This window comes from Oryza brachyantha, chromosome 2, assembly GCF_000231095.2.
Source record: "Oryza brachyantha chromosome 2, ObraRS2, whole genome shotgun sequence".
NCBI classification, from domain to species: Eukaryota; Viridiplantae; Streptophyta; class Magnoliopsida; order Poales; family Poaceae; genus Oryza; species Oryza brachyantha.
The window spans coordinates 3602242-3624551 of NC_023164.2; the positions used below are offsets into that span (position 1 = coordinate 3602242).

A 22310-nucleotide genomic window follows, 5' to 3' on the forward strand; every position below is an offset into this window, starting at 1 on the left:
AATTGTTATTTACGAATTTCTTTTTTACGATTTTAGCCTTAGGACAACACTCCGGATGTGACAAGAAAGCAATTGAGTGACAGATTCACTACTACCGCCCATATATTTAAAGCAGTGTAGAAATATTGCTATCTTTTTCTATAATTTTGATCAAAGTTAAAAAAATTGACTATAAAAAAGTCAAATTATCTTATGATATGAAACGGATGGAGTTGGAGGAGTAAAATAAAACTTTCTATAATTGTATGTCACTATACAACATAACATGTAAGTTTAATTTTGATATCAGAAAAAATAACAACTTTTTATCTGATTTTGTTATTTTTGTTTCTCTAGTTATATATCGAAGCCTTGCATGTTTACCTACATACTTAAATCATCCTAGTCGATGGTGCCAACATTTTTTTAAAAAAAATCCCATAACAATTTAGGGGTAAAAAAATCCCTTGTCCACCGCAGGGGACGGCAGTTCGACCTCTTGGCGTGTCAGTACCTGTTATCGCCCTTTAGGTCGTGCATCAGTTTAATATCTGATATTAAGATTTATAAGCTCGGTGTTTGTTTTGACTGTTAGATATATAGCTAGATAATAGACAAGAATAGATTAGTTAAAGATAGAATAACATCCCTTATCTCTTTTAATAAACTTGCATGTATATTTGCCGCGTTTTGTCGGCTATATAAACAAAGGTACGTGGCCTCATGAGAGATGAGAACGCTTCGCTATTTCTACATAGTATCAGATCCTTCTCTCAGATACATCTAAAAACAAGCCAAGCCGATGTCATCATCCTCTTCTACTCCGGTTGGCGCATCGTCCTTCGTCATTCCGGTGACAGAGAAGCTAGGAAAGAGGAACTATCTCCTACGGAAGGCGCAAGTTCTTCCCGTCATTAGAGGAGTCTAGATGTATGGGTATCTCGATGGTACTGCTGAAGTCCCTATAAAAAGGATCAAAGTACAAAAAGAAGACAAGGTAATCGAGAAGATGAATTCAAATTTTATCCGGTGGATAGCCGAGGATCAATAAGTCCTCGGTTACCTGATGACCACTTTGACGTTGTTGTTCCGGGTCAGTACGGGGTAGTACAGTAGCATGCTTGTCTCCCTCGGCGCCTACTATGACACTATTTGCCCATTGCCCGACACTACACGTCGTAGCGGCGGGGTGTAATTTGTAGCAATAGCGTTCTGATACCACTTGTTGTAATTCGTAGCTATTCCTCTCTCAGAAATTTTGCCTATCTGAAGCCCACTCTGCTTTCTTTTGGTTTCTGACGATTGTATGCTGATGAACAGGCAGCGATCTTTTTGTTCCTTCTATTATTTATACTCCGAACCAAGGAGTTTGTTAGAACTGTAAAATCCACAAAACTCGCCCTAATCCACACCACGATTGATTACAACCGAGTTTGTAGCTAAGACTCAACTGAAAAAACAGTTGGCGACTACCTACTTCTACGTCCGGATCCTCGTGAACACAACATGAGTCAATACAGGATTATTCGAAGAAAAAACGACTCAGCTACGTACAAGATTGCATGCAACAAACTTCGTTATCTAAAAGTAAAATCTAGTGATTACAAGGTTGTTGTTTAGATGTGACTAAAAAGAGTCTTATATCATATCGGATGTTTAGACACTAATTTAAAGTATTAAATATAGAGTATTAATTAAACCCATCCATAATCTTAGACTAATTCGCGAGACGAATCTAATGAGCATAATTAATCCATAATTAGCCTATGTGATGCTACAGTAAACATTTACTAATTATAAATTAATTAGGCTTAAAAAATTCGTTTCACGGATTAGCTCTCGTTTATAAAATTAATTTTTTATTAATCTATATTTAATACTTTAAATTAAATTAGTGTTCAAACTAACTATAGACTAAACATAAATCTCTCAAAACAAACGCTCCCTCAAATTACTTGCGGAGCAACCGAAGCGACAACCGTCAAATCCGTCCGATCACTACTGCTCCTTCTCACGCTGTCAAAGCTTAGGGACTGTTTAGACGAGCGTATAAACTTTTTAGCCTCATGTTAAAATCTTTTAGCCGTGAACATTAATTTAAATATTAAACAAAGATTAAATAATAAACTAATTTCATAAATGAGTGCTAATTCACGGTACGGGTGGGAAAATCAGACCAAAAACACGTGAGTACTGTCCGAATTTCACCAACATTCTTATGTTTCTATACTATTTTTTTTTCTTTTAGAAATTTCTCTTAAATTACCCATCCGATTTACGATTCGATTAAATCATTATGTTCATAACAATTAAATCTTTATAATAAGATCTCATATGACTATATTTTTATGAAAAAAGACAAATTACTTTTATAATATACCTAAATTACTTTTAGATTTCATTAAGTTACATCCCCACAATATTAAAGTTACAACATTCGCACAATATTAAAGTTACATCCGAATAACACTAAAGTTATATCCCTAATACTAATGTTTCATCCCCGTAATATTGAGGTTATATCTCGACAACATTAAAAAATTACATCACCATGGTACTAAGTAACATCCGGACAATACTAAAAAGTTACGTCCAAATAATATTGAAGTTATATCTCGAAAGCATTGAAGTTACATCTGACCCCCTAAACATAAAATATATTCATTGACATTGGGAGTGGCGGTGACAACGACAACCAGGAGCTATTAAGATACGCACTGTTTTAATCAACATATCATACTTACCCACAACGGATTTACTTTTAATGTCATGATATTTTTGTTTTGAGTTACTTCTATAATATATGTAAATTACTTTTATGTTGTATTAATTTTATTTTTATATGTTTAAAATGTAACTTAATGAAATCTAAAAGTAACTTGCATATATTATAAAAGTAATTTGTACTTTTTCATCAAAATATAATCATGTGAGATCTTGTTATAAAGATTTAATTGTTACGAACACAACAGGGTATCGTCGATCGGATGAGCAGTTTTTGAGAAAATTGTATTTTAAAGCATTTAAATTGTATGTCACGTTTTTGTAGTTTAAGTAGTTTTTTCTTGATTCTTATATGTATGATTAAGTGCGCATGTTGAGGGGAAGTGCGCGGTGCTAACTGCCATTTTTGGCAAGGGCGTTTGTGTCACTGGTTAAGACTACCTGGCTACCGCACACTGCTTAGCCGTGTCCATATCTAAACTCAAATTTATCGAGTGAGATGAAATCAAATTTAATCAAAAGTTCATCTTATCATCAAGCCATGTAATTTGCCGTCTCTAAGCTAGACTACGGTAAGAAGTGAGGACTGGTTAACTAGCGAAGTTGATGAATGGTTCATACTTGATACACATATTTCCGTGAACTACTAGATGATATTTTGCTGTCGAAATAACTATGCCACTTTTGACTGCTGGTTTTTGGATGGCAGCGATATTTTCAATCTGAATTATGACTTTACGTGATGCTTTACAGTAGCCGGCGGCCCGGCGCACAATACTAATCACCTGTCTCGGACACTAATTTAAAGTATTAAATATAGACTAATCAAAAAGCTAATTTCATAAATGAGAGCTAATCCGCGAGACAAATTCTTTGAGCCTAATTAATCCATAATTAGCAAATGTTTACTATAGCATCACGTAGGCTAATCATGGATTAATTAGGCTCATTAGATTCGTCTCGTAAATTAGTCCAAGATTATGCATGAGTTTTATTTATAGACTACGTTTACTATTTATAATAAGTGTTCAAACATCCAATGTGACTCGGGGCTAAAGTTTAGCCCCTAGAAACAAACACCCCCTTAACTAACGGCTCCGTCCCGAAGTCTCGAAATAAGATTATTTTTCAGTTTTTTGATACAATGTTTTGACTCTTCGTCTTATTTAATTTTTTTTGCGATTAATATTATTATTCTTACTAGATGATAAAATATAAATAATACTTTATGCGTGACTAATTTTTTTAAAATTTTCGATAAATTTTTTAAATAAGACGAATGATCAAACGTTGTATAGAAAAAAAACGAAAAATGAAATTATTATGAGATGGAGGTAGTAGTTTAATAGCTTATCCACCCGCTTGACCATACTAACTCCGTCTCTATTATTGGATGTAATACATCATGAATCTGGACAGCCTCTCGAGATTCATCGTACTAACACATGTTATATTCGGTACTAAATTTATTTTCTTTTAAGAATGGGACGCACGTCACACTTCACATGGGTGATTGAATGGTTTTTTATGGTATATTTATAAATAAAAAATAAATTATAAATAAAACTTTATATACTTATGTTAGCGATCTAAAAAACGAAAAAAGTAGGATAAAAAATCCAAATCAACTCTAAGGTTAAAAACTTAAATTTTGATTTATAAGCATGTAAAAAAAAAGAGACTAGGCTTGCTGTCACATAGACTGTTTAATTTTTCTCGCATAAGATTTCCAAGCTGAAAGGAACACTTTAGAATATAATATTTTCAGAAAATAACTCACATTTAATTATAAATACTTGTTAAAAGAGAGAAGAGCTTGGTAGCCAATTTGAGACCAAACAGCAGCAAGCAGTAAGCTTGGTAGCTCGGCTAGTCCGCTCAGAGCTCGGCGCGGCGCCATGGCGGCAGCTCATATTGCACTCCTCGTCGTCGTCCTCGCCGCGCGCCACGCTCTCCTGGCGGCGGGGAGCGACGCGCACCCGGGGTACGACGCCACGGAGGACACCTGCGGGGTCCCGGCGGCGGAGTACGGCGGCGGGAGGATCCTGGACATCACCCACGCGTACCGCCCCGACATGCCGGAGTTCGCGCTGGGGGAGGTGACGGGGCCCCTGGTGCGGCTCAGGGACTCCATGGCGGACGGGTCGGTCTGCAACCTGTCGGAGCTCAGGATGCACTGCCACATGGGCACCCACGTCGACGCGCCGGGCCACATAAACCAGGCCCACTTCGCCGCCGGCCTCGACGTCGACAAGCTCGACCTCGAGGTCCTCAACGGTACGTACGCCCTCGCCGCCGCCCCCTAACTTGTTCCCCGCTCTCATGTTTGGCACGGATGCTCTCGCCGCCGGCGACACGAGGGGGAATTTGGCGACAAATTCCAAGACGAGCTGGCGAGACGCAACTCCAGCTCCCAACTCTAACCGGAGGTGTTTAGTTGGGGTTAAACTTTTTAGTCTCATGTCATATCGATGTTTGAATACTTATTATAAATACTAAACGTAGACTACTTATATAACTAATTACAGAAATGAGAGCTAATTTGCGTGATAAATTTTTAAGCCTAATTAATCTATAATTAGAGCATGTTTATTGTAGCATCACATAGGCTAATCATGGATTAATTAGGCTCAATAGATTCATCTCGTGAATTAGTCCAAGATTATGAATGAGTTTTATTAATAGTCTACATTTACTGTATTTATAATAAGTGTCTAAATATTTAATGGAACAAGGGACTAAAGTTTAGTCCCTTGTCCCAAACACCCCTATGCCGAACGGCCCGAACGGTATAGAGCGGAGTTAACATAGTTACTCCTAAAAATTTGCACTACATGGTGTGATTTATGTTTACACAAAAGGCGTGTAAAAACATCATAATATGCATAATTTACAAAAAAGATAAATGTTGTGCACCAACACGATTAAAACAAACCAAACTTGTTAAAATATGTTTACACATAAGGTGTGTAAAAATATTGCTCTCTCCATCCCAAAACTTGCCCATTCTTAGTTTTGTCCTATGTTTCACAAAGTAGATATTAATACTCTTCTCTATAAACTTGGTCAAACTTAGGATAGTTTGATCGTATGGCAAAACTCAAATTGCTTATATTTTAGAATGGTAGGAGTACGATTTGTATGAGCTATAAAGAATGGTAAATAATTTTTCTTTTCTGTTGTCAAAAAGACACAAACTTCTTCTATTTTACTTCACAGTGCACATGCGCTCAAAACATGAAATACTTCTCAATTTCTGTACTTAATAACATGCCTTAGAAATACAGCCCTAATACACATCAAATACATTTTTTCTCAAAATTTTCTAAAGCACACATGCATGATTTTTAAATGGGCGTAGCTATGCCCAGCTCTAGAAAATACATGTGCAGAGGCCTGAAGCTGTAATTCCTTTGTCCAAAATATTAGAAAATATGTAATCATTGGCAGTTACAATAGTGAATTGGTCAGTTTGGAAGCAGCAATTCATACGTGTGTTCGTTGGCTGTCACTGTTCCAGTTACTTCTCTCATGGGAGCACAGCTTCATGTCTTTCTGCTCGCAAAGATCAATTTTGTTCGTTGGCTTTGTTCCAGCGTTAAAGATTCACCTGATATGGTTCGATCGACAATATTAATGGTTCATCTGAAGGAATGTTGTGAGATACGTAATAGTTGTGAAATGCCTATTCAATAATTATTTGAGCAATTTTACAGTCCAACAAAAAGTACTTCATGGTACCGGTACCTCGCGGTACCAAATTATTTATGATCGTTGGATCTAAGAGCGCACATCCTGTTACCTCGCGGTATCAAATCATTTCTGATCGTTGGATCTAGAGCGCACATCCTACTCAGCTAAATCCAATGGTGAAAAACGATTTGGTACCTCAACGTACTTTTTGTTGGACTGGAGCAAATCTTTAATTATTTAGAAATGCACTGCCTGTAATGTAATACCTGCCAAGGAAATGCAAATGAAACTTAAACGTCAGTTAGTTGTAGATATTTGAAGTTGATCGATTTCCTCTTTCCTGGACAGGTCCCACACTATTGGTTGATACTCCAAGAAACACAAATATAACAGGTATTATGCATAATTTTTCCAAGGAGCTACCTGCTCTATCACAGTATCACGAATATAATTATATGATAAAACTGATGAATTTACCACAATTGGCAGTTCTGCGGTGCTGCCCATGGTCTCATAGATATTCATGACAGAATCATGCATACCACTTTTATGTCTTGTATATAAATGCATCATAGTTTCATCATTTAAAATGACGAAACTTTTGCCTGCACTTTATTTACACAGCAAAGGCAATGGAGTCGTTAAACATACCAAAAGGTGTTCGTCGAGTTCTTTTCAGGACATTGAATACAGATAGGTATGGATTCTTTTCTCATAGTGCAGGCTCAGTTTTTATTAGAAAGTGGTCCGGTGCCCATATGCTCATTTCAGCATGTCTTCTACATTTTTACAAGATACTAACATATTAAACATGTAATCAAATGATTTACAGGAAGCTCATGTGGAAGAAGGGTGATCTGAGCTATGTCGGATTCACTGAGGATGGAGCCCAGTGGTTAGTTGACAACACTGACATCAAGCTAGTTGGTAAGTAATTGTGGATTATCTTTCTACACCTCACAGTGGTATTGGTAACTTCTTTTTTCCTTGATCTCAAGTTAGGAATTTCCACACGTTCTCGTTGGTACCAAGTTACATTGGGCCGACTCCGGTGCATTTTATTGGTGGTAGAATTTAATCCTTACCGTTAATCTATTTTTATCGGATGGATGTGATTAAATTATACTACCAACAATATTAGGTGTAGCACAAAATTTGAAGGGGTAATATCATCATTTTTATTGTGATCTTTATTGCAAAAATATAAAATTATAAAATACTACTAATCAAGTAATTAACAAAGTACAAAAATATATTTTTTTCTACCGGTGTATGGTATAATACTACTGGTAAAAATGTATCGGAGAGTTGCCCAAAGTTACATACATGGCTTTCTTGTTGGTGGATAATGATATGTATGTATGTATTTGCTTTTTTGATTGGAGAAAATTTAATGTTGTGCTATTTTGCCGATTGGCAATTCTGCAGGTATTGATTATCTGTCAGTTGCAGCATATGATCACTTGATCTCTGCCCATGTGGTCTTTTTCAAAATTCCGGTATGGTGCTACCGTTGTTCTATTTTAGAGTTTTAGTGCATCTGCAAAGTGTAGATAGTACTGACTAGATACTCGATCTACTTCAAAGCAAATACTTATCAGGCTTTACTGAACTAAAAAGTACTGATTAACTGTTAACTCTGAAAGCATGTCATTGCATCACTACTTGAGAAAGTTATACAAAGTCTTTGTTCGTTTTGATTCTTTTAGAATTTCACACCTCCATGGATAGGAGATTTAGAGCACAAATCAATGTAGCATGCAAGATTATATTACTGGCTATAACTATAACCATTGGTTGATTTGCTGAATCTGTTCTTTCAGAATATCATCCTAGTTGAAGGCCTGAAACTAGATGATGTCCAGGCTGGAATCTACATGCTGCACTGCTTACCCCTGAGGCTGGTTGGGTCCGAGGGCTCACCAATCAGGTGCATCCTGATCAAGTGATCCCTTCATCGTTGCTGTTGTTAATGGCGACCCTGCAGATCATGGCAGCTGGTGCTGCTATTTTATTACATCTTGGCTGGGGCCTTCAGAAGTTCAGAGTGCAAAGGCCCGTTCTGTAGAAAAATAATAATAAATGTAAAAGTAGATATGTTGTTTGTACGGCCAGTATAATAATTTAATAAGGCTAGTATTTTTCAATTTTTCATCTACAATGAATAATACAACAGATACGAGGAGTTTGGTGAAAAAACTGACAGGCTCATATAGCAGTTACCGAGTTGGACAGTTGATTAGTATAGCTACTGAAATGGAGCAAGCAGTGCAGATACATGCTCGCTTTCACCGCTTACGTGTTGTCAGTGACCTAAAAACTAAAAACTTTAACTGAAAATTAAACTACGATAAAAGCTACTCAAAATCAACGTCCTGGATAATTAGCAGGGTAATCGCAACTACTGTCAGGATTTGCAAATAATTTCATGTGATTACTGATTAGCAGTAGTTAAACAGTCTCCATTATTACCACGATTAGTCATAATCCAATCCCATCTCATCTATACAAGAAAGGTTTGAACGCAATGGGAGAATTCAGGAGGATGGACGTGGAGTTCACGGGTATCACTCGAGCTTGTGCTCGCAGCTAGTCCTACAAGTGGATTAAAGGTCCACCCCTCGTTCACTCTAACCCAAAGCATATCATATTATTTTATCAGTCCAAACCAATCTATAAAATTATTTTCTAAACCCAATCCAACCTAAAACGCATGCTTCTTTCACCCATACCAATCCAACCCATAAGTTAAACCCACATGCCAACCCATGGATCCTACCCATAGCAAATCAACATCTACCCTTCACAAGTTTCTGTTCCATTAGTGAAGCAATCTCTAGTGCATGTATGCGATACATGCACGAACAAAACCAAATGATAACAGAAATGCAAGTAATATTTTACTTGAATTTTACTAAAAATCCAAGTAAATTAGTAGTGGACTTAAACTACAGCCAATTAGTAGAATACTAAAGTAAACTACAGCCAATCTGTTGTAGCAGCAGTAGTAGTACAGCAGGAGCAGTAGTAGTAGAGAAAGAAGGGGAGATTGAGGCTTGTTTAGTTCTCAAATTTTTTTTCCAAAAACATCACATCGAATTTTTGAACACCTAAATAAAGCATTAAACATAGATGAATCAAAAAACTAATTGCACAGTTATGAAAGAAATCTATCTTTTGAGACTAATTAGCCCATGATTAGTCATAAGTACTACAGTAACCAATATATGCTAATGACGGATTAATTAGGCTCAAAAGATTCGTCTCGCTGTTTCTAGGCTAGCCATGAAATTCGTTTTTTCATTCGTGTCCGAAAACCTCTTCCGACATCCGGTCAAACGTTCGATGTGATGTTTTTGCCAAAAAATTTTGGCAACTAAACACCACCTGAAGAAGAAAAGCAGCAAGAAACATGCTGGCTTGCTGCTTGTTGCCGCCTCCCTTTTGCTGCCACCTGCCAGCTGCAGCTTGCTGCCGCCTCCTGCTTGTTGCTGCCTGCTGCTGCCTGTCGCCTGGTGCGGTGCTACCTGCTACCTCCTGCCGCTCGCTGACCCCGTCCAGTCGCCGGGAGAGAGAGGGAGGAAAGAGGGAGAAGACTGGATGAGTCAGAGCTCAGGGGGCAGTGACGCCGACGAATCCAGTCACTGGGAGGGAGCGAGAGAGAGGGCAGAGGAGGAGGGCTCAGGGGGCGGCGACGCCGGCGAGTCCCCAGCTGATGGCGGCATCGACTAGCCCTTGGAGGAGGCCAGGAATTAGGCAGCCTCCAGGTTGTGATCCATGGACTAAATCTATGGATTGACACACTTTGCTAGCCCGCATTCAATCGAGCCCAACCCGTAAGTTTCAACAAACCAAACCAATCTGGTCCAAACTAAAATCTTAGCCCACTCTAACCCATCCAACACAATCCAAATAAACATCTAACTCATTTAAACCAAAAGGATCCGCTCCACTGCCAGGCCTACTTGCAGCACTATCGTACTGATCCCTCCGGCTAAGATATTTTGAATTTTTTTTTCTGAAATCAAACTTTTAAAGTTCGACTAAATTTATAGAAAACGTAGCAACATCATTGACACTAAACTAGGTTTATTAAATAGATTATTGAATATACTATGAGAGTATATTTGTTTTAGGTTGATAATATTAATATTTTTACTTATTATTTTGATTAAACTTAAAAGAAGTTTGAGTATGAAAAATTCAAAATATCTTATAATATAAAATTAATGGAGTAACATTTCGAAGATGTAAACTAAAACTTTCTGCCCTTCTAATAGTTATACTTGTACGGTAGCGTATACATGTGATTTAAATAGTTTTGATTCTTTTTTCTAAAAAAAATATTTGATATGTTACATTGCAAATACTATAAACCACCGTACGAACATACAAGTCTAAATTTCGATTTAAACATAAATAAGAAATTTTGTTTCTATTGCTCAGTATAATTCCTGGTCTAATTTCATTATTTTCTCTAGTTATATATTAGTTCCTTGCACATTTGTGTATAAACTTCAATTATCCTAGTCTATGACACTGATTTTTTTTTAAAAAAAATCTATAACTATTAGGGGTGAAAAATCCCTTGTCCACAAGAAGGGATGACAGTTCGAACTTTTGGCATATCCAATCCATCACTTATAAATATCTCCCAGACAATGCTAATATTTAGCTCCCCAAAGCTCATAAAAGATATTGGACCTGAAAGTTACCCTATTTTTTAAAGAAACATAAGATTGAATTGCCCTGTAATGGGAATACATATGTTTACCTTAAAATTTGAGATACGAGAGTTGCTATTAGATATATGCAAACATTGAAAATAGATTTGTAAACACGTTAGAGATATGTCATTTATCTAATTAACGAAATTCAGTTTTATTATCAATTTTGGCACCTCATTATATGCTAAGAAGACCTGCATGATATATAGGAAAAGCTCTTCGAACCCTCCCTCGAGGGGTTATGGTAAAAATTGTGGGTTTGCTACTAGTCTCCGATATTAAATCGAATGGTAACCAAGAGAACCAAACAAATTAGCACGTGGGCAACCAGCACAAATCTTCGAGCAAATCTAATCTAAACAGAAAATTCAATCTATGGATGAAATTTTTTTCTAGCAAACCTGTATTTGTTTTGACGTGAGAGTGAGTTGCACGGACAGCACAGCAAGCGCATGCATATTGTGTGTTACGCTACGCACATCAGTGCACGGCTTCGTATTAGTACGCTAAGCTTGTCCGTCCATGTCGAGCTCTCGCAAACGTCGGAGCTGCATTGATCGCGTGAGAGCTGCCATGGCCGGCGACCTGTCGCAGCTCCACCTCCTCCTCCTGCTCGTCGCTCTCATGGCCGCGCCCCTGCTCTTCTTGGTCGGCTGCTCCGTGACCGCGCGCCGCCGGGCGGCAAGGACGATGGGCGAGGCGTGCGCGGGGCCGCGGCTTCCGCCGGGGCCGTGGGCGCTGCCGGTGATCGGCCACCTGCACCACCTCGCGGGCGGGCGCGCGCCGCACCGCGCCATGCGCGACCTGGCGCGGCGGCACGGCCCGCTGATGCTGCTCCGGTTCGGCGAGGTGGCGGCCGTCGTGGCGTCGTCGCCGGACGCGGCGCGGGAGATCATGAGGACGCACGACGTCGCGTTCGCGTCGCGCCCCGTCGGGCCCATGTCGCGGCTCTGGTTCCAGGGCGCCGACGGCCTCGTCTTCGCGCCCTACGGCGAGGCGTGGCGCCGGCTGCGGCGGATCTGCACCCAGGAGCTCCTCAGCCACCGTCGCGTCCAGTCGTTCCGCCCCGTCCGCGAGGACGAGCTCGGCCGCCTCCTCCGCGCCGTCGAAGCGGCCACGGCGGCGCCGCCCACCGGGACGGTGAACCTCACCGATGTAATATCCACCTACGTCGCCGACTCCACGGTGCGCGCCATCATCGGCAGCCGTCGGCTCAAGGACCGGGACGCGTACCTCCGGATGCTCGACGAACTGTTCACCATCATGCCCGGCATGAGCCTCCCCGACCTCTTCCCGTCGTCGCGCCTCGCCATGCTCCTCAGCCGCGCTCCCGGTCGGATCGAAAGCTACCGCCGCCGCTTGCGCCGGATCATGGACAGCATCATCGACGAGCACCAGGAGAGGAGAGACGCCACCACCAGCGGCGACGACGACGACGACGAGGACCTGGTCGACGTCCTCCTCAGACTGCAGAAGGAAGTGGGCGCACAGTATCCTCTCACCACCGAGAACATCAAAACCGTCATGCTGGTAAGCACGCGCCATGGCCGGTCGCCGAGAGCTCGACGCACCAACGTGTCCACCTTCTCTTGCTTCTTTCACAGGACATATTTGGCGGCGGCAGCGAGACGTCGGCGACGACGCTGGAGTGGGTGATGGCGGAGCTGATGCGGAGCCCGGGCGCCATGCGGAAGGCGCAGGAGGAGGTCCGGCGGGCACTCGCCGCCGCCGGCCACGACACGGTGACGGAGGACATCCTGCCCAGCCTCCACTACCTCAAGCTCGTCGTCAAGGAGACGCTCCGGCTGCACCCGCTGCCGCTGGTGCTGCGCCGGTGCGAGAGCCCGCGCAAGGTGCTCGGGTACGACGTGCCGGCGGGCGCCACGGTGCTCGTCAACTCGTGGGCGATCGGCAGGGACCCGGCGCACTGGGACGCCCCCGACGAGTTCACGCCGGAGAGGTTCGAGGCCCACGACGGCGGCGGCGGCGGGGCGAGGGACTTCAGGGGCGCGGACTTCGAGTTCATCCCGTTCGGCGCCGGCAGGCGGATGTGCCCCGGCATGGCGTTCGGCCTCGTGCACGTCGAGCTCGCGCTCGCCGCGCTGCTGTTCCACTTCGACTGGAGCCTTCCCGGCGGCATGCCGGCCGACGAGCTCGACATGACGGAGACCTCCGGGCTCACCACGCGACGCCGCCTTCACCTCCTCGTGGTTGCACGGCCTCATGCCCCTCTGCCCAAGAAATACTGAAAGTAATTATAAACATAAAATCATTAGCAACTCCTTTATCTAAACTCAAATTTGTCGAGTAAGATGAAATCAAATTTAATCAAAAGTTCAACTTATCGTCAAGCCATGTAATTTCTAATTTGCCATCTCTAAGATTTTTTAATGGCAAGGCCCCGTTCAGTTCTAATATTTTTTGGAAGAAATATCACGTCAACGTGTACGGTATATATTTGAAATATTAAACACAGTTTAATTATAAAACAAATTTCTGACACCTGAAAATCGCAAGACGAATCTTTTGAGTCTAATTAATTCGGCATTAGCACATATTGGTTACTGTAGCACTTGTAACTAATCACTTATGACTAATCATGTACTTTCTCCGGTCACTTTTAAATGACGTTTAGGACTGAATGATTTAGTATAATTTTATTGTCCGAAACGTCAAATAATAATGACGGGAGAGAGTCCTAATTAGACTCAAAAGAATTCGTTTATGATTTCTTCCATAACTGTATAATTAATTTTAATTAATTTTAATGATCATATATATTTAATGTTTTATTTAGGTGTCTAAATTCGATATCATGCTTTTTGGAAAAAAATTTGAAAACTAAGCAGGGGCTAGGACTAAGAAGTGATGACTGGTCAACTAGCGGAATTGATGAGATTGAATCTTTTTTAGGACATTTTGCTTTGACTGCTGGTTTATGGATGGCGTCGATATTTTCAATCTGACTGTGACTTCACGTGATGCTTTACAGTAGCCGGCACAAAACGCCGAATACTAATCAACTGTCTCGTTATTTTAACTATATATATTTTTTATTTACCATCGTCAATTTTTCAGTGCGTCTGACTATTTATCCTCTTTAAAAATTATATATTTATTAATTATTTTTAACATGATATGATTTATTGCTAAAGAAGCTTAAAACTAATTTATAGTTTTACATATTTACACATAAATTTTAAATAAAATAAATAGTTAAATATATATTTAAAATCAAACGGAGTCGGTAGAAAAACGAAGAATTGAAGGCAGTAGTTTAATGGCTTATCCACATGATGACCATACGTGACAGTTGCTGTCACGTGGATTGTTTAATTTTCTCGCATGAGATTTCCAAGGTGAAAGAAACACTTACAAACATAGAAAATAAATTTATTTATAAAATACATTTTAAAAGAGAAAAATCGCTTGTAAATAGAGCTTGGTAGCCAATTTGAGTCCAAACAGCAAAAAGCAGAGGCGGCACAGCTCAGACTGAGCCTCAGAGTGAGTGAGAGGTTGAGAGGCCATGGCGGCAGCTCATCTTGCCCTCCTCGTCGTCGTCCTCGCCGCGCGCCACGCTCTCCTGGCGGCGGGGAGCGACGCGCACCCGGGGTACGACGCCACGGAGGACACCTGCGGGGTCCCGGCGGCGCCGGCGCCGGCGGCGGAGTACGGCGGCGGGAGGATCCTGGACATCACCCACGCGTACCGCCCCGACATGCCGGCGTTCGCGCCGGGGGCGGTGACGGGGCCCCTGGTGCGGCTCAGGGAGTCCATGGCGAACGGGTCGCTCTACAACCTGTCGGAGCTCAGGATGCACTGCCACATGGGCACCCACGTCGACGCGCCGGGCCACATGAATCAGGCCCACTTCGCCGCCGGCCTCGACGTCGACAAGCTCGACCTCGAGGTCCTCAACGGTACGCCCTCGCCGCCCCCCCGCGCCGCCGGCGACACGATCCGATCCGAGTTTGTGCGGTGCGCGTGATGCCACGGATGCCGGATGCGATCTCTTACAACTTTTATGGGGAATTTGGAGACGAATTCGAAGACGAGATTTGGCATAACTCTAACTTATCTAGAGCCGGATTTGTACTATATTTTATATTTTTTAGAGCGGAGTTAACATGTTTGCTATTAAAAAATTGAATTGCATTAGTGAAGCTAGGTTTGTACTGTTGCAAAGCTTCCACCCACACCCACAGACCCACTACCCCTGAACCGGCACTCACCGCGAAACAAATGGGTATTATTATCAAATATCAACCCACCCCCTTATCATCTTTTTTAGGAGTGCTGGAGTTGGTCAAGCTAGCTAAATAGTTTTGAGTTACTCTATAGCTCTCACCGTATATGCTATCTACAGGATTTAGAGTTTGGAGCCATACCAAATGCTGCCGTAGATAACTGGTTCTTTCCGTTACCCAATATGGGCTTTGCACTTAAAAATTTTCTATAAGAATATATACGCTAAAATAGATTTATGTTTACACAAAAGGTGTTTACAAGCATCATAATATGCGTGATTTAGAAAAAAGGTAAATGTTTTGCACTGACACGTTTAAAGCAAACCAAACTTGCTAAAATATGTTTACATAGAAGGTGTGTAAAAATATTGCTTCCTCCATCCCAAAACTTACTCATTCCTGGTTTTGTCCTAAGTTTCACAAAGTAGATATTAGTACTCTTCTTTATAAACTTAGTCAAACTTAAAAGATAGTTCGACGAAGGACAAAACTCGAATTGATTATATTTTTGAATGGAGGGAGTATGATTTGTATGAGTTACAAAGAATGATAAATAGTTTGTCTTTTCTATTGTCAAAGAAGTACAAATTTATTCTATTATACTTCACAGTGCACATACGCTCAAAATATCAAATACTTCTCAAATTCTGTACTTTTTAACATGCCTTAGATATACAGCTCTAATACACATCAAATACATTTTTTTCTCAAAATTTTCTAAAGCACACATGCATAATTTTTAAATGGGCGTAGCTATGCACAGCTCTAGAAAATACATTTGCAGAGGCTAGAAGTCGTACTTCCTTTGTCCAAAATGTTAGAAAATATATAATAATTGGGACAATAGTGAATTCGTCAGGTTGGAAGCAGTAATTCCCACAGATATGAATTTGAGCTAATTGCCTCCTATGTTTCTCCTCTATAGTCTATATATGCCTCTGCTTGCTTTCTTGTTCCAGTGGTGTGGAGTGAAAATCAATTCTGTTTGGTTTGGCGTCTATGGGTATACTTGGATTTGGATCCCACCATACTCGTTTAGTCATTTTGTTATTGCTACCAAATCATGTGTGTGCTACATGCCTCTATTTTTTAAAATATATTTTGTTGGTGCTCGGTGTCTGTCCTTTCTCCTAACAATCATTAGGATGAGCTAGAAGCCAAACCTGCCTTTCTGATATTTGCACGGCCTCCCTCAGCGACGCTGACAGGATCAAATGAGTTAGAAAGCTCCATTTCAGTTTTAGGAGTTAGTCTGTCACTGTTCCAGTTACTTCTCTCATGGAGAGCACAGCTTCATGTCTTTCTGCTTGCAAAGATCAATTTTGTTAGTTGGCTTTGCTCCGGTGTTAAAGATTCACCTGATATGGTTCGATCGAAAAAATTAACGGTTCATCTGAAGAAATGTTGTGAGATACATAATAGTTGTGAAATGCCTTTGTGAGATACATAATAGTTGTGAAATGCCTATTCAATAATTATTTAGAAATGCACTGTCTGTAATGTAATACCTCCCAAGGAAATGCAAATGAAACTTAAAAGAAAGTTGTCAGTAGATATTTGAAGTTGATCGATTTCCTCTTTTTTTGGACAGGTCCCGCACTATTGGTTGATACTCCAAGAAACACAAATATAACAGGTATTATCCATACTTTTTCCAAAGAGCTACCTGCTCTATCACCGTATCACAAATATAATTATATGATAAATCTGATGAATTTATCACAATTGGCAGTTCTGCAGTGCTGCCAATGGTCTCATATATATTCATATCACAGAATCATTCATACCACTTTTATGTCTTGTATATAAATGCATCATTGTTTTGTCATTTAAAATGACGAAACTTTTGCCTGCACTTTATTTACACAGCTAAAGCAATGGAGTCGTTAAATATACCAAAAGGTGTTCGTCGAGTTCTTTTCAGGACATTGAATACAGATAGGTATGGATTCTTTTCTCATAGTGCAGGCTCAGTTTTTATTAGAAAGTGGTCCGGTGCCCATATGCTCATTTCAGCATGTCTTCTACATTTTTACAAGATACTAACATATTAAACATGTAATCAAATGATTTACAGGAAGCTCATGTGGAAGAAGGGTGATCTGAGCTATGTCGGATTCACTGAGGATGGCGCCCAGTGGTTAGTTGACAACACTGACATCAAGCTAGTTGGTAAGTAATTGTGGATTATCTTTCTACACTTCACAGTGGTAATTTTTTTTTTTTTTGAATAAGAAGGTAGAAGAGACTCTACCTTGTATCCATTTCAATAAAATGGGTTGGTGTTACAAGTTGGAGTACAGAAGGGGGAGGGTGGGGGATATACAGGGAAAGAAGAGTTTCCAGCTTCTTTCAGGTACATTGACAAAGTAACAAAAGTTTAAAGGAAGAAGAGAACTTGCAAAATTTAGAGATGCCGAATAGTCTGTTGGTCCATCATTCTTCTGGTCGAGTTGTTTGCGTGATGGTTTCATAAGTCAATAGTTTCTTTTATCTGCCTCAGTGTTTCTGGTAAGGTTTGTATTTGCTGCTCAAACACTCTTTTGTTCCTTATTCTCCAGATCGTGTATGCACATGCTGCGAACTATATAGGTTCAATGCTTGTCTCTCTGTTGTTTTGTTCCGTTATTCTGTCCATAAAGTTGCATACCGAGATTGATGTGTTGGCTATTCTTGATAGTTGTAGAACTGCCCATAGTTCTGTTGCTGCCTTGCACCTGAGAATAATATGATTTGATGTTTCTAGTGCCGGGCAGAGGTCACAGTGGTATTGGTAACTTCTTTTTTCCTTGATCTCAAGTTAGGGAATTTGCACGCCTTTGGGAAAACCCTGTAATCGCGTTCTCGTTGGTACTAAGTTGCATATATGGTTTTCTTGTTGGTGGATAATGATATATATGTATGTATTTGTTTTTCTGATTGGAAAAAATTTAATGTTGTGCTATTGTGCCGATTGGCAATTCTGCAGGTATTGATTATCTGTCAGTTGCAGCATATGATCACTTGATCACTGCCCATGTGGTCTTTTTCAAAATTCCGGTATGGTGCTACCCTTGTTCTATTTTAGAGTTTTAGTACATCTGCAAAGTGTAGATAGTACTGAGTAGATACTCAATCTATTTCAAAGCAAATACTTGTCAAGCTGTACTGAACTAAAAAGTACTGATTAACTGTTAACTCTGAAAGCATGTCATTGCATCACTTGTTGAGAAAGTTATACAAAGTCTTTATTCGTTTTGGTTCTTTTGCTTTCTCAATTTCCATGTTCCTGAAAAGAATTTCACACCTCCATGAATTGGAGATTTATAGCACAATCAATCAAGCATGCAAGATTATATTACTGGCTATAACCATTGGTTGATTTGCTGAATCTGTTCTTTCAGAATATCATCCTAGTTGAAGGCCTAAAACTAGATGATGTTCAGGCTGGAATCTACATGCTGCACTGCTTACCTCTGAAGCTGGTTGGATCCGAGGGCTCACCAATCAGGTGCATCCTGATCAAGTGACCCCTTCATCGTTGCTCTTGTTAATGGTGACACTGCAGATCATGCCAGCTGGTGCTGCTATTGTGTTACATCTTGTATTCTTGTCTGGGGCCTTCAGAGTGCAAAGGCCCGTTCTGTAGAAAAATAATAATAAATGTAAAAGTAGATATGCTGTTTGTATGGTCAGTATAATAATTTAATAAAGCAAGTATTTTCATTTTTTCACAACAGTATGAGGAGGTTGGTGAAAAAACTGACAGGCTCATAGCAGTTACCGAGTTGGACAGTTAGGATGTGTTTGGATGGTGCTGATGGGATTGAGCCATCCATTACAGATACATACTCCGTCGTACCAAAACAAATCAATTTTTCAGTTTTAGATATAATATTTAATTCTTCGTCTTATTAAAAAAAATACGATTAATAATTTTATTTTTATTAGATGATATAAAACATAAATATTACTTTAAAAAACTTATTTTTTCTTAAATAAGACAGATAGCTCGACACAAAAATAGAAAAGTTGGTTTTTCGTGAGACGGAGGGAGTATTCGCTTCTAGCACAGGATTTCCATTTACTGTGGGTTAACCGGCCTTACCGTCGGGCTACAGTAACGATAAAAGCTTGGTAACAATACTAAATTTATGAAGAAAAAATAAACCAAAAGAAGTTAAACTTTACGGTAAATTATATTATGTCTGGTTTTTACGGTTTACTACCGTAATGGAGCTTACCATCATAATATGATCACTTCTCCTCATGCTTATAAACTAAATTTAAATTTTTAATCTTAAATTTAAAGTTAATTTTAGAATTTTCACCGCAGCTTTCTCATTTAAATAACTAAGAATATATATATATATAAGTTCAGATATGTCATCGGATCTGTACTACACAACACATATGCATTATTGATGGGACATGCAGATCTTTAGGATAACATTTCCTATTTCCTGAAAAGAAAGGAGGTCATTTAGGACATTTGTACTTTGTTGTCACTTCTAAGTTTCAACCCTATCAAAATTTGACACTGTTATCAAATTTTGGTGGTGGTGAGATGTATAAAGTTTGAAGCCTTATTAAACATGCCCTTAATCCTGTTTTTAAGAGTGGGAGCTTCTAGAATCAACAAATTAGTATGTTGTTTTATCAAATTTTAGAAGGATTAAAAAGTGACAACAAAATAAACATGCCCTTAATCTGCCCAACCAAATTCTACCAAGTGCAAATGAATCCCAAAAATAATACGTTGTGAGTACGACACTTTTTTTTTCGTTCGTCAATTGTTTATGTTGACACTTATGAGTATGATACGTGAGATTATCTGAGTCCATGATAATGGATCATGACGTCAAACAATCGAAAGTTCGATATTACAAATGTCGAAAAAAATCAAATCCCTCTCCAAGAAGAGCCTAAGCTGCTGCATGCCTTTCACTGGTGAGAATTCCACTCGTCTTCTCGCTAGCCATCGAGCTCTCTCCATGACGCCGGCCATGGCCGCCGACCTGCTGCTCTGCCTGCTTCTGCCACCTCTCCTTGTCATCCCCGTTCTACTGCTCAGGTCCAGGAGCTCCGCGTCGCGCGGCCATGGCGGCGGGAGGCTTCCGCCGGGGCCGTGGGCGCTGCCGGTCATCGGCCACCTGCACCACCTCCTCGGCGGCGGCCTCCCGCACCGGCGCATGCTCGACCTGGCGCGGCGGCACGGCCCGCTCATGCTGCTCCGCCTCGGCGAGGTCCGGACCGTGGTGGCCTCGTCGGCGGAGGCGGCGCCCGAGATCATGAAGACCCACGACGTCGCCTTCGCGGCGCGGCCCATGGGCCCCCTCACCCGGCTCTGGTACCAGGACGCCGGCGGCGGCGTCGTCTTCGCGCCCTACGGCGACGGGTGGCGGCAGCTCCGCAAGATCTGCACCGTCGAGCTCCTGAGCTCCGGCCGCGTCCACTCCTTCCGCCCCGTCCGCGAGGCCGAGGTGGGCCGCCTCCTCCGCTCCGTCGTCGCCGCCGCAGCGGCGCCGGTGAACCTGACGAGCGGGATCGCGGCCTACGTATTTGACTCCACGGTGCGCGCCATCATCGGCAGCCGGCCGTTCATGGAGCGCGACGAGTACCTCCAGATGCTCAGGGACGCGACCACCGCCGTGCCCGGCATGGGCTTGCCGGACTTGTTCCCGTCGTCGCGCCTCGCCATGCGCGTCAGCCGCATGCCCGCCCACCTCGTGCGCAGCCGCACCAAGATGCTTCGGCTCATGCCTCATGGACGTCATCATCAAGGAGCACCAGGAGTTCCGCCCCGCCGGACAGGGGGCCGAAAAAGCTGAGGACCTCGTCGACGTCCTCCTCCGTCTGCAGAAGGAGGCCGACTTCCAGTATCCCCTCACCACCGACAACATCAAGTTCGTCTTGCTGGTAAGCTCTCTCCTCGTCGTCAATGGCGATGAGATGGAAATCTTTATCCTCGCCCGTATGCAGGACATGTTCGGCGCCGGCAGCGACACGTCGGCGACGGCGCTGCAGTGGGCGACGGCGGAGCTGATGCGGAACCCTCGGGTGCGTCACAAGCTGCAGGACGAGCTCCGGCGGGAGTTCGCCGGCGGCGGCAAGGTGACGGAGGATCGGCTCCGCGGCCTGAGCTACCTCCACATGGTGATCAAGGAGACGCTCCGGCTGCACCCGCCGCTGCCGCTGCTGATCCCGCACCAGTGCGGGGGGAGCCGCCCGTGCCAGCAGGTGCTCGGCCACGACGTGCCGGCGGGCGCGACGGTGGTGGTGAACGCGTGGGCGATCGGGCGGGACCCGGCGGCGTGGGGCGACGCGGCGGAGGAGTTCTCGCCGGAGCGGTTCGAGCGGTGCGGCAGGGACTTCCGGGGCGCGGACTTCGAGCTCATCCCGTTCGGCGCCGGCCGGCGGATGTGCCCCGGCGTGGCGATGGGGCTGGCGCACGTCGAGCTCGCGCTCGCCGCGCTGCTGCTCCACTTCGACCTCGAGCTGCCGGCGGGGATGGCGGCGGAGGAGGTGGACATGACGGAGGTGGCGGGGGTGACCACGTGGCGGAAGGCCGACCTCCACGTGGTGGCTGTGCCACGTGTGCCCGTGCTGGCGGCGGCCTGAGTAGGGTAGCTAGCTGACGCGTGCGCCTACGTCATACCTACCTTCTTTTGTAATGTGTGCGATAGATTAATTGTACATTTGTACGTGAACGGTGTCAATGGCGATGGTCACTCCAAATTTGACCACTACTCTCTTCATAAGCTCCATTCAAAAAATAATATCAACTAGAGTTTAAATTTTAGTATATTTTGTTGTCCAATTTTTATTTTAAACACTCTTAAATATATCTTTTCAATTAGACCGGACAAGTTTACCATTTTTATGAATTGAACCACCCCAACAAAGCAAAATAATACTAAGTAATAAAAGGTGTCCCAAAATATAATTTACTTTCGAA

The 22310-nt window shown here is 42.2% G+C and overlaps 3 protein-coding genes and 1 pseudogene across 3 annotated transcripts; all 4 read left to right on the forward strand.

The window, feature by feature from the left end:
- The first annotated feature begins 4537 nt into the window (after window positions 1-4537).
- LOC102701328 (cyclase-like protein 1) lies at window positions 4538-8647 on the forward strand. The gene is made up of 6 exons (XM_006646952.3): window positions 4538-4980; window positions 6745-6789; window positions 7021-7093; window positions 7229-7323; window positions 7825-7895; window positions 8220-8647. Exons 1-6 carry the CDS (start codon window positions 4602-4604, stop codon window positions 8343-8345), a joined length of 789 nt encoding a protein of 262 aa, XP_006647015.1. The 5' UTR covers window positions 4538-4601; the 3' UTR covers window positions 8346-8647.
- Window positions 8648-11654: 3007 nt separating this feature from the next.
- Window positions 11655-13648, forward strand: LOC102709149 (desmethyl-deoxy-podophyllotoxin synthase-like). The gene is made up of 2 exons (XM_040520509.1): window positions 11655-12653; window positions 12728-13648. The coding sequence occupies exons 1-2, from the start codon at window positions 11697-11699 to the stop codon at window positions 13370-13372; spliced, it is 1602 nt and encodes a 533-aa protein (XP_040376443.1). The 5' UTR covers window positions 11655-11696; the 3' UTR covers window positions 13373-13648.
- Window positions 13649-14584: 936 nt separating this feature from the next.
- On the forward strand, window positions 14585-19079 carry LOC102701053 (cyclase-like protein 1). The gene is made up of 6 exons (XM_006646951.3): window positions 14585-15046; window positions 16965-17009; window positions 17243-17315; window positions 17451-17545; window positions 18342-18412; window positions 18757-19079. Exons 1-6 carry the CDS (start codon window positions 14653-14655, stop codon window positions 18880-18882), a joined length of 804 nt encoding a protein of 267 aa, XP_006647014.3. The 5' UTR covers window positions 14585-14652; the 3' UTR covers window positions 18883-19079.
- Window positions 19080-20358: 1279 nt separating this feature from the next.
- Window positions 20359-22070, forward strand: LOC102709436 (annotated as a pseudogene).
- The last annotated feature ends 240 nt before the right edge of the window (window positions 22071-22310 follow it).